The sequence below is a fragment of the Odontomachus brunneus genome, unplaced genomic scaffold, assembly GCF_010583005.1.
Source record: "Odontomachus brunneus isolate Ranch 3 - 2012 unplaced genomic scaffold, Obru_v1 Obru_scaffold_128, whole genome shotgun sequence".
NCBI classification, from domain to species: domain Eukaryota; kingdom Metazoa; phylum Arthropoda; class Insecta; order Hymenoptera; family Formicidae; genus Odontomachus; species Odontomachus brunneus.
The window spans coordinates 1,005,263-1,017,706 of record NW_022639578.1 but is presented as its reverse complement, the minus strand read 5'-3'; the positions used below and the strand labels follow the sequence as shown (position 1 = coordinate 1,017,706).

Here is a 12,444-nt window from a genome sequence, read left to right as displayed (position 1 = left end):
TATATTTCTCTGAAAAATTAGCAATTTATTAAAATAGTCAAAGCTGCGCGTCCTCGTTTGAGTATCTGTAAATCTCAAATCGCGATAGACGCACAAAAAATATATATACTGCATTCAATCATGATTTGTTTCAAGTATTTCATAAGTTTATATATTTTTAAACCTCTATCATAAGCTTATCATAAGCATTATATTTATTCAAAGTGCATTCTGAATCCTAGTGAGTTTACCATTTCAATCAAGAATATTAAATTTAAAAAAAAAATTGCGGCTTGCTCACTACACGAATCAACTTTTACTTGAATAAAGTTTTATAATATTCTTGTAAAGAGAATAAATTCTTCTTTTGAGTACACAATAATGAATTCTCCCAAAATTTGTGATGAGTATATCTTAAGACTATTGTCAAGAAAGTATTCTTCGTCGAAGGTAACCATTACTTAAAAGAAAGAAATTAAATTAGGTTATCACTTTTCTCAGCAATAGAACAATATTTTTCTGTGCGCATAATTAAACGAGAACTAAAAAACTTTCGACCTGTCACGATAGATATATACATTATGACCTCCTCGATTCCCAGCCAGATTACGATGCGCCGAAGCATCATTTTCGATGATAACCCTCATTTTCGACACGCCTATATGTTCGAGATGGGCCTCGAATTACATGTGCGGCCACCCCACTTGGCGGCATCGTGAATGCCACCCAGGCATCTAATCGCGCGCTTCTTCCCCCCTGAAACCAACACCTTTCCAAATATCTACGGACAGACAGGTAAAAGTGCTTCTTTCGGACGACTCTATCACAAAATTGCCTCAAGAGACGCCCACCGGGAAATGCAATGCAGTTGCAACACGGGTTTGGAAAATTCAATCGTGAAACATCGCACCGGAAGCGGAAGGTCCATTCGTACTTCCGGCACGTGAATAGATGTGATTGCATCTATCCTAACGCAAATGTAAATATACACTGTGTATCTCGGAGTATAATCGCGGAGTATAATGGTTCGCTCGCTCTAAGTATATCACGCGCTTTCCGCGTATCTACGAATTTCTCAGCAGCGAATCATTGTTTTTCCTGGCGGGCGTGCGATATAACGAGTTTATTAAAGGAATCGGAAGGAGAAGCGCACAGCGCCATTGAGTGAATCGTACCGACTCCCACGTGCGTCTCTCGCTTTTCCCTCGCAGAGACGTAAACCCTTCTCTCGGCGACGAGAGCTCGACGCCCATGCAGTCGCTCGTCGGGCGATCACGTAGGACGCGCCTCTCTCGCGTTTTATTTTTTTACTCTTCTTTTCGAATGTGGCAGGTACAGGCGCGTATGTAAAATATCGCCGCGAGGAGGAAGGAACGAAGATTTGTTGGTCGAGCGCGAGTCAGATAAGCAGTCCCATGAATGGTCCGATCGCTTGGACATCAGCTAGTCGCCCTTGTCGCGGAATTTCGATTAACTTTCATGCTACCAGCACGAAAAAAGCAATCGATCAATTTTTGTAACGCGTTGCGTGTGCGTATACCATCATATATATATGCGAATATTTTGCTGAATAAAAAATTAGACGAATACGTTTGAAATTGTCGTCCTCTTTCCCAATTGTAACGTCGACTTGACATGCATCAAAATATCTGATCGCAGAAATTAGAAATGAATATTTCTTCCGCAAAAATAAATACGACAATGTTAAAGAGCGTCGAACTATGGAATATCTCAAGAGAGATTTTAACCGACTTAATAGAAAGGAAGTTCTCAATTTGTATGTTTGTTTTGTATGTTCCCTCATAAGTAAAAAACCGTTAGAAATATTCAGATAAAACGTTTTGTAACTTGTTTAGTATGTCATCTACATGATTCTTAGGTTAGTGTCATTATTCGGATATAAAATAATTTTAAATCAATATTCTCATATATTTGTCATCCTATTCTAATATTCTAACGATATTAGAAGTCAATGTGAAAAAATAAGTAGGTAACTAATTATATAACTGTAGAAAAATAAATATAATAAAAAAGGGTATGATTGTGAACTCAGTCAGTCAGGTTTTCTAATATCGTTCTAATATCGTTAAAATACTAGAGTAGGATTGTAGATACATAGGAATATTATTTCAAAATTATTTCATACTTTTCAGAACTTTTTCATACTTTTGAGATTTTTGTTATTTTGTCATTTACTCACCTCTCCAGTTTTGCTATCATAAAGAAGGAGATCACAAGCTTATCACTAAAGAATGCCCGAACACCGTGATGAAAAAAGATTCTTAGGAGACACATTAGCGAATAATATGTCACGGATGTTAAATCACTGTTGCGACGCTCTTCGACTCCTCTGGTGATGATCATTTTAACGAGCACATGCTACCGCCATAACGTAATAGCTTCTTATACACGTCGCTTGCTTCACACTGGAACGCGCGGAGAATCCTGTGCGCGCGGAATAACTAATAGAAAATAAAATTGCCGGACGTGCTTATCCGTAACGACTGAGGAGCCCTTTTTCCCCACGATGCGAGACTGAGTTGCGATACGCAACGTGTATTGCGTGCTGCGCACTTCTCTTTCAACAATACAATGCGGAACCTGAATGCGCCACGTAATACCTGAATCTTAATTTATTTTTACAGTAAAGTTTACTCTCTTCCGCGAGTCGTGTTTTTCCCAACTTTATGACTTGAAATTGTCACCGCCATAAATTACTTCATATAATAACATCTTAAATCACCAGCATGAAAATAATAGTCATCTTTCATATCAAGTTATATCTGCAGTCTGTAACATAACATATGATATAATTCGAAAGTTTCAGGAAAATTAATGTTAATTGAATCGATATCGCAGTACCAACCCATTTCAGAGCCCTAGAGCGAACGCATAAATATCAAGAGACATCGATACCTAACACAATGGTTGATATTTAAAAATCGCGATCTCTCTATTCGGCGAGCGAGTATTCGACGACAGGTAGAACAGTCGTCCGCCTTTCTCTATATCCCAGAGACATTTTACATTCTCATCGTTGGGACAAGGAGGGGTCCTACATCAAGGGTAGGACCGAGCCGTCTCCCTATGAGCGGCTGGTTCCGTGGACAAACGCCTTTCGTGATCTGAGCAGCGTCTGACAATGTCGCCCCCGCAGCTTGCCGGCGTGCGTGCTCACATACACACGCACATCGACGTGTATTGCACAGGAAGGTCGTTCTCTTTCCTCCGCCTCGTCCATCGCCGGCGCGAGGCTTACTATGTTGGCTTACTCGTGCATTCTCGCCAGTTGTAACGGAGCGCTCGCGGAGCGCACACCGTAGCGTCTCCGCGGCTTTCAAACTTAAGCTTCAGGTCGGTTTCCAATTCTGCCGGATACCTTTCGCTCCTTCGAGAGTTACAGTCGTTATTTCTTTGTCCGACCGTTCGTTACACAGTGATCCTTTGGATAACTCCAGAGACCTTTCGTGCGGCATGTGTGGAGCGTTTCATTTACAAAATGCACGCCGAATGTCCCTTTAACCCCTACGCGATGAGGTGGTGAGTCTGTTCGTGTGTTGTGATCATCGGGTAAATCGTCCCGGGGCTTAACACGAGGTGCTTTCTGGTTTTAAGACAGTGAACTTGGTTCATCTCGATGCCGCTTGTATGTTAAATTTGAATATGATTCCCACGTGTTGACGCGTGCGCTGTTGCGAGTACTGCATACCGCTCGACTGCGAATCAGTAAAAGTGAGTATGTAGCGCTCATAGGAAATCTCATATAAGTGCTTCACCCGGATAGACACACATATATATATTTAGATTAAAGTTTGTATCTGGTATTGACAATAAAATATATCGCTTTTCCTTTTTAATATCAGAAGCAAACATATGTACTTCCTCGCAAACCTCTCTTGTCTTCTCCCCGAGGGGGATCCACTGTGATATCATATCCTTCGGATACACGTGACCGCAATTCGCACGTCGCCCCGGCGATAATATCATGCGGAACACACTATTCATATATGCAGTCTCATATTGCAAATTATCACTATGCAATCACAAAGTGACGTAGCATAGAGATTTGAAATTCAATTGCTCCAAAAGTCATTGAAAATTCTAAGCTCGAGTTTGAGTGTATATTGAAAAATTTCTCATTTATAATGTTACTATTACTTTATCTTGTCATGTTAAGAAGTCCTGATGAAATGTATGAAACAGAAATCTCTATATACACCCACAAATGTATTATCTCATCCTTAGCAAAATCCTGTTACATATGGCTTCAAGAAGATTCTTCTAAAATCAAAAGAAAGATATTGTAAGCACAATATTCTTAAAGTTAAAGGACTTTCGTCTTTATTGTCTTTTATCTACAACATAAATTCTGTTTGTCGTGTCTTGCGCGTGAAGGAACATTCTACTTCAACTAAACATGTTCCTCTTGATGCAAAAGAAACAAAGTTAGAGAAATTTAGTAGATTGCTGATTAATAGTTAATTTTTTAAAAAAGGAACACTCTTTTGGTAAAAGATTTTGCTTAGAATATAGGATTTCAGAAAGCAGCAGCTTGCAACTAGTTTTTCTTAGTTCTGCTTGCACTTAGTTTTTCTTTTCTAGGTATTAAAATACTTTCCTTTTAGGTTTAGAAGAATCCTTTTGAGATCAGTATATAAGAAGATCTTGCTAAGAATGAGACTATATTTCTTTGAATAAGAATGCAAATTCTTCGGAATTTTCCCATTGTAGCGTCTCGTAGTTTGTAGAAAATGTACCTGCGTTTTTACGCATATATGATCTGCCATCGCTGAACTCTAAAATTCCACTGAATGCGAGGAAGATTTTTCCCGCTTTCCACACAGTAGATGTGCGTAGACATACGTTCAAGATGTGCAACAGTCTGGTTTCACTCCGACGTCAAATTACACAGACATGCTTAAAGTGTACCGTTGCATGCGTCCGGTTTTTCTGTGAACAGGCTTCCCGCCACTTTCCACGTTTGTGTAACCTGGCAATCACAGTCGCTGGACACTACTTATTGAAAGCCCGCCAGACCAATTGCGGTTTTTCTACGACCTTGTGAGAGGAAACGCATAAAGAGATTAATTGAAACACACGTTTTGCTGCACACAAGTTCCATATACAATTTGCTCCTACGACTGCCGGAAATCTACAACGAGTGAAACTTAGAATGACAATTTCACTTGTGTCCTTGCGATGAAAGTAGTAGTCGAAAGTAGTCGTAATGTTTGATTTAACACCCTCGCAATATACACAGAAAAATATCATACTACTCCTAAGAAAAGCGACTATAGTCATTTTATTTTTCTTCTTTTAAGTAAAAATTATCTCTAACAAAAAATATTTTTTTTATGATAGTCTTAAAACAGATTCATCACAGATTTGAGGAAAGTTCATTATCATGTATGTAGAAGAAGAATTCATTCTTTTTATAAAAATATTATAAAACCTTATCGAAAAAAGCTGACTTTATGTGGTAAGCAAACCGAGTTTTTATTTTAATTTAATATTCATTGTTGAACTATTAGAATTAACTTATTAGGAAAGTATTTTAAATAAATGTGATGAGATTATAATGGAAACTTATAATAGATTTGCAGATTTATAAATTTGATTGAAATATTGAAATATTTGAGATATTAAAATATTTGAAGTAAACAACATTTACTTGAATGCAATGTGTATTTTTCTGTGTGTAGAATGCAGAATTCCTACCGTGAGCTTCTTATGTTGCAAATTTTTCGCAAATCATTGCCTACGTCGATCTCGATCATTTATCACATTGGAAGCATCTGACTCATCCTTCAATGTGAATCAACCGTTTGACGATAATTGTAGATGGTAGTAATGCAATTAAAAGTACATCTGTGGTAGAATCGAAAGTTATTATCGTGCTGGTCCATTAGAGCAGACAATCGACCGAGTTTACAGACAGTTCCATATATATTTCCCAATTTAATACTAGCGATTTAACGTTAAACGACCCATGGATCCTGATTCCAGGTAAGAATCAGGAGGAATGTTGAAGCACGTGTCGGTCTCGCCGTGGAGAGGGCGATCGGACAGCGTGAGTCTCTCTTCCAGCGGCGGGGCGAGTAGTTGCGGAAGCGGAAGTCCTACCCCTGGTCACACACCACCACCCTCGAGAGCGTCTTCATGCGCTTCCCTAGCACCTTTAACCGCCCTGTCAAGCTTCTCACCGGCCGATACCGCACCCCAACAGGTGAGTACTTTGTGATTGGTATCTCACACGTTCAAAAAACTCAAAGCACCATATCGTTTAATTATCGACGTGTTCGTAATTTGTTTCAACATGTTGCTTGTGAAACGACAATCTATTTGCGTAATAAATTATTTTAAAGTATACTCTCTTCTCGTGTTTAATGGTAAATGAACACTCGACCGATAAACGCGCGTGACGTGAATGAGAGTGTAGTGGGTAATGCGCGACGACGTTTGCGGGAGATGAACAACGCGAGGATGTACAAAAAGCGATGATGCTACGTTTAATAAAGCAAATGAGAAGAACAAAACGCCATTCGTGTGCGTGTGGCACCGAGCGTGTGACGTAAAGCGGTTTAGCGAAAACGGGAGCAACACAATTCCCGTACACTTATTAACAGCTGGACCTCATATGTGCCTGCGTGACGCCGTTGATGAATTTGTTTCGGCTAGTATAGCATACTTAATCCATAATTATTTCTATCATTTAATCTGGGATTACTCTTAATACATAGAACATTCTCCCTTTAAACATAGTCATAAAAAATAACAATTACACAAAATAAATGAGTCAATAATGATGGCCAAACGTATTTTTAGATTTTTTGTCAGTATCTATCAAAGTGATAGCCGTATTTAAAGAGAGAGGAACGTTGAACATTTTTGGAATGTGTTTGCGACTCTTGTGGTTAGGACTAGTTTTCAATACGGGCCGCATAATTTCTCACTTTTCAGCTTCTTAAGCCGATATTATAGTACTATACGTCGTGTGGTTTCGCGTTCCTTTCTACGCAAACAGATACATATACATGCTTCTTTTTCTCTTCTCACTTCTCCCTCTCCCTCTCCCCCCTCTCTCCCCCTCTCTCTCTCTCATTCTCTCTTTCTCTCTCTTTCTTCCTCTCTTTTTCGGGCTTTCGTCCCAGGGAGACGTTTAGGTAGGGCATATTTTTCTTCGCCATCTGCACAGACCATCGTGGTGAGACATATGTTTACCGCCATTTGAAATTTCGTCTCCTCTGCAGGGACATCGAGCACCCTCGATCGAATGATCATCCTAAAATAACGATCTTGAAGTAAGTCACGGGGAAGTTCACGCTGGCACATAATTTCTCGCGGATACTTGGAGTAGTAAAATAACAACAATCGTGATTGTAAGCGGCGAAGCGCGCGAGTTTCTAGGGCGACTAAGCGTTTTTGCAATTTCGCACGGCTGATTACGATCAGGGTCGGTGTATTTAAAAATGTAGCCGCGCTCAAACGCAGACGTCACTATCCCCGTTTCCGCTTGAGCTCTACATATTACGCGCGCGATTCTCCTCGATGCGCACATGGCGAAGACCTTTCATTGTATCTACGCTTGTCTGACCCGTTTCGCACGCGGGTTGCAAACATTGTCGCAAAACTTACAACTGGCTTCCGTTAGTTCGTCCGAGATACCGGCCACGCGTATCACACATGATAAATATTTTCATAATTAAGAGAATAGGCGATGTAAACGTAATTAACATGGATAATTGCCACAACTGTGACCCGATTGCACGTTCCGTAACATAATGACCCCCAATCCATCCGAAATTTTTCTCCACCAAGATAAAAATAGATTCTCCTTTATCGAGCAATGATTTTACGTTGCACTTTGTACGCGATTGTGTCATTCGCAGGATGAAATTTTAACTATGAGATATTCATGCCGCAGTAAATCCTGAAAGCGTCTTCATCACGACAAAAAGTCTCGTCTTTTTATTGAGAGATGTAACAGAGAGCAGGAACGGGTCTCTCGTTTTCAAAGCACAAGATACGTGTGCCCCGCAGTTTTTTGTCGATGGGGCCGTGGATTCTCTGTGAGAACCCCGCATACCGAGATGTCACACATTGCAACAGTGTTCACAATGAAAAAACTAAACGAGCGACGGTAACCATGGTGGATCCACTTAATCGCACTCGCTGCCGGTCCGCGTTGACTTTTTATTGCTCGCTCACGATTGAGGCGGTATGTTTTCAGAGGAACCTTGGAACAATTGTCGGCGCTCGCGCGCGAATTGTATATTTTTCGCAATTAACGCTGAAACACTAGACACGTGGGAGACGCGGCGTCGTTTGATACTCGCCATTTTCGGATCTTTTCATTTTCAGTCCTTTCTTCGGGATCTTCACAGATAGTGTCTCTTTTTTCTATTTTTGATGTTAATAAGTATTTCCGTGTGAATGCGGCGTTAATAAAGCGATTGAATTTCACATCAAGTTAATTAGCATGTGTTTTATATAAAATCGAGTTATACGTTTCATCATGCCTGTGGTCCCGGATTTGTCCTGTCCCTTGCAATATCCGACTCGGTAGGCCGTGTTTCCGGTTGCCTCGTAATTCTGCAGCGCTTTGTTAAGCCGATTAATTACGTCTCAGTAAACTATATCCTACCATCTCGATTAAAATAATTATCTATCAGTCGGATATTATTTTCCATCGCTACGATGGATTGGGATATTTACATAATACTACGTTATACACACGGAGAAAATATTATAGTTAAAATTATATTTCTTCCTACAACGTAGCTTTTGCAAAGCTGGACAATACTAAAATTACAATACTGTAATATAAATTACTGTAAAAGTAATAAAAATTTGTCTTTGTATCTGGTATACAATATAAAAAAATGTTCAAATAATTACAATAATTTTGTAGGAAAAAGTTAAGCGTGCATAATATTCTTATATCTTCAAAAGGGTATTGAAATGAATCTATATTAATCGGATATCTACTAAATATTATTTTAATTTTTTCCTCTCTCTCTCTCTCTCTCTCTCTCTCTCTCTCTCTCTCTCTCTCTTTTGAATTAAGAAGAATATGTTTATTTGAAACAAAATCACCTCTTGCTATAAGAAATTTATATCAAGAACAAAAGACTTGTAAATAAATAAAATACGAAATTCTTCTAACTTTAAGCATATTGCACTTAGAATATTTTTCTTTTGGTTTTAAGAGGAAATATCCCCTTTGGAAAGAATTATCTTGAGACCATATGTAAGCGAATTTCCTCTAAAATTATATTAGGTGTATAACATTTTCTCCGTGTATTGTTCAGCCGTATTGCTCGATTGATTTTCTTCGGCAAGTGAATCGCGCTCGCTATGAGGACGATAATCGGAAGTTACGAAATCGTAATCGGTGTGTAGATTTCGAAAACGTTCATTGTCCTGCGGTTCCCTCGGAGTAGAAGCATTTCTCGCATCGGTGACTCCAGGAAGGTCGAATTTACGACGTAGCGGATCTCTCTTATTCCTATCAAGATCTTTGTAATCCAAGGTCGCGTGGCTGCGAGATCACTACGTGTCATCGGCATACCTTCATATTGCTTTTTGTATTGGATACGTAGATATCTGCTGACATCTGGATTGGAAAATATATTTCTCCAAATCAAGAAGAAATCTAAAGCTAAAATATATCCATTTAAAAATATTGATTAACTTTGCGAATTTCGATATTGCATCCTGAAAAAAAGAATTCTAAACACAAGGTGCTATTTCCCACAATCCTACATTCTAAAAACTTTTACCGAAAAAGCATTCCTCTGGATTATTAATCGGAAATCTAATGAAAATTATTCCAACTTTGTTCCTTTAAATCAAGAGGAATATATTTATTTAAAGCACAATATTCTCGTACTGACGACACTAGACGCGACAAACAAGACTTGTCGCTAAAATACAAAATTTATTTAATTTTAAGAATATTGTGCCTAGAACATTTTCTTTTTTATTTTAGAAGGATTCTTTCTTATGAGGATAAAATTCCTTAGGACTCCTAAGGATGAGATTATACTTATTTAGATATACCGCAATACAATAATTGCGGTAGCAATATCCGCAATGACTTTCTTCTGTTACGGCTGTACACGCTGATTAACATTGCACCTGGTCGTACCAATCTTTCCGTTGAGACTGGCAATTACATAGATATTTACTCAGGAATCATTGACCATCACTCCACAGTTCGCAATCAAGTTAATACCGCTCGCATGGCTACACGCACGTATATGTGAGAATCAGAAGATTCATTTGGTATAACGTTTCCGCGAGTGTGGATTCACGAAAACATTGCTTTTTCTCTTCCTGCTCCGATTCCGCCATTCACAGCACAGAGGGGGCGAAGAACACACGATAAATTGTGCGTTGCTTTAATTATTACGTGCCGCCTCGCCCGCATGACGGCGATACGACGAGAGGGGGAGAAGCGCAGGAAAGGGAGATAGAAAAAGAGCAGGCAACGAAGCACTATCCTCGTCAAGGCTCTTTACCGCGGTAGAGGCCCCGTATGTGTGTGATGACGAACGGTCGATCACAATGGCCTATGATCAGGATACAACTCAGCCAGAGGTCCTTGTCCAGATCCAAGGATATCTTTGTTATAACGCGGAACAGATTGCACGACGGAGCATAATAGTCAAGGAAAAGATGCTCTTCTGAATGGAAAATGAGGATCTCTCTTCGATAAACTGTCGACTGGACCTATCGATTGCATATTGGGATACTTTCTCGTCGATCAGCTCGTCAATCCGGTTTCAGCGCCATATTCAACGATTATTACGGAAGTACTGAACGCGACGCGGTGCTCCTCACTCCCTATTACGTCGGGATAATTATAGATTATTATCCGCTTGCGTTTCGGGAAGAACGAGATGAAAACCTCTTTCGTTGGGATGCGGAGCTTGGGGGGCTTTACCGAATGGACGGTCTTAAGCAAACACGGCTGCCGCCGTACAGAAACACTTTGGTCACGGTAAAAAGTAGGAACTACAGCCACCCCGTTTTTCATCGTTGGTAGCATGGAATTCATCATCGTCGACGTAACTGAGATAATGGTGTTCTACAGTCTTCCCGGATCGAAATCAGCCTAGTTTACGCGTGAAAACGCACATTACCGCAACGATATCGTACTGTGCGGGAAACGCACATTTCTCGATTAGAAATTTTGGTCCACTTAGAGTTTCACAGGCAGTTTATACATTTTTAATGTTGTTACTTCTATCATCAACAAATGCAACAAAAATGCATAAGAAATAAAATTGAATACAAGATATAAGCGTTTTTGGTTTTTGCTGATTATGAATATGAAGTCAAATGTATAAAGTTATTTGTATAAATAATAAAATTTTTAAACAAAACATATAAAAAGTTGAAAAAAAATTATTTATACAAATAATTTCTCGCTTTGGCCGAGATTTGAACCATTTTTGACTAATTTAGCACAGATTTGAAATTTTAACTAATTTTAGCACAGATTTATTTCGGTTAGAATCTCGACTAAAGAAATTTAGAATTATTCGTGTCTCAGCTATACCGATTTTGTTAAAATTTTAATTAAAATTGCCGGATTTCTCTTTCGGTTTAGCCGAGATTCAAATCATTTTTGACTAATTTAGCACAGATTTGAAATTTTAACTAATTTTAGCACAGATTTATTTCGGTTAGAATCTCGACTAAAGAAATTTAGAATTATTCGTGTCTCAGCTATACCGATTTTGTTAAAATTTTAATTAAAATTGCCGGATTTCTCTTTCGGTTTAGCCGAGATTCAAATCATTTTTGACTAATTTAGCACAGATTTAAAATATTTCGGTTAGAATCTTGACTAAAGAAATTTAGAATGGTATGTGTCTCAATTTAACCGATTCGGTTAAAATTATTTAACTATATTTTGTATTTAATTTTATTTTCTTATACATTTTTGTTGTACTTGTTGATGATAGGAGTGAGAACATTAAAAAGCTATAAACTGCCCGTGAAAGTTAAAGTAAGCCAAAATGAAAAAATATGACCTAAGTTTTTTGTACATCCACATTTATGCCAAATTTGAAAGTAATCGGAGTGAACTTTTGAGTAGGTTCATTTGTCAGTAACATCACTTTCCGCAAATCAGATAACTGATTGGAATCAACCTAATCAGGACTATTGAATAAATATTTAAACAAAAATATATATAAAGATTCTTGTCAAAAAAGAGTCTTAAATAAATTACCGTTAAAGAACACAAATCGTTCTATTTATAAAAATATGAAAACATGGCGTTTGCAGATTATTATCGCAGCTTTTTATCGCATATGTTGGGCGAAGATGCAGATAGCAGTCTAGTTAGGTTCAAGATTATAAACGGAAGCATAATTGGTGAAAACAATAGCTAAGCCGCAGCCGTCACGTATGCGATAAGACTAATCATGATAAGACTTAAAACAACTTAAT

At 38.5% G+C, this 12,444-nt stretch overlaps 1 protein-coding gene across 2 annotated transcripts in view; it reads left to right on the top strand.

Annotated features, from left to right (window-relative positions):
• Positions 1 to 3,255: 3,255 nt before the first annotated feature.
• Positions 3,256 to 12,444, top strand: part of LOC116849940 — a 37,492-nt gene continuing 28,303 nt past the window's right edge. Inside the window, exons 1-2 of one of the 2 annotated variants that reach the window (XM_032827627.1) lie at positions 3,256 to 3,519; positions 5,986 to 6,205. In XM_032827627.1, coding sequence (XP_032683518.1) covers positions 6,002 to 6,205 — 204 coding nt within the window. In that variant the 5' untranslated portion in view covers positions 3,256 to 3,519; positions 5,986 to 6,001. Of the gene's footprint in view, positions 3,712 to 5,985; positions 6,206 to 12,444 lie in introns of both variants that reach the window. The other variant, XM_032827626.1, reaches the window with a different exon arrangement.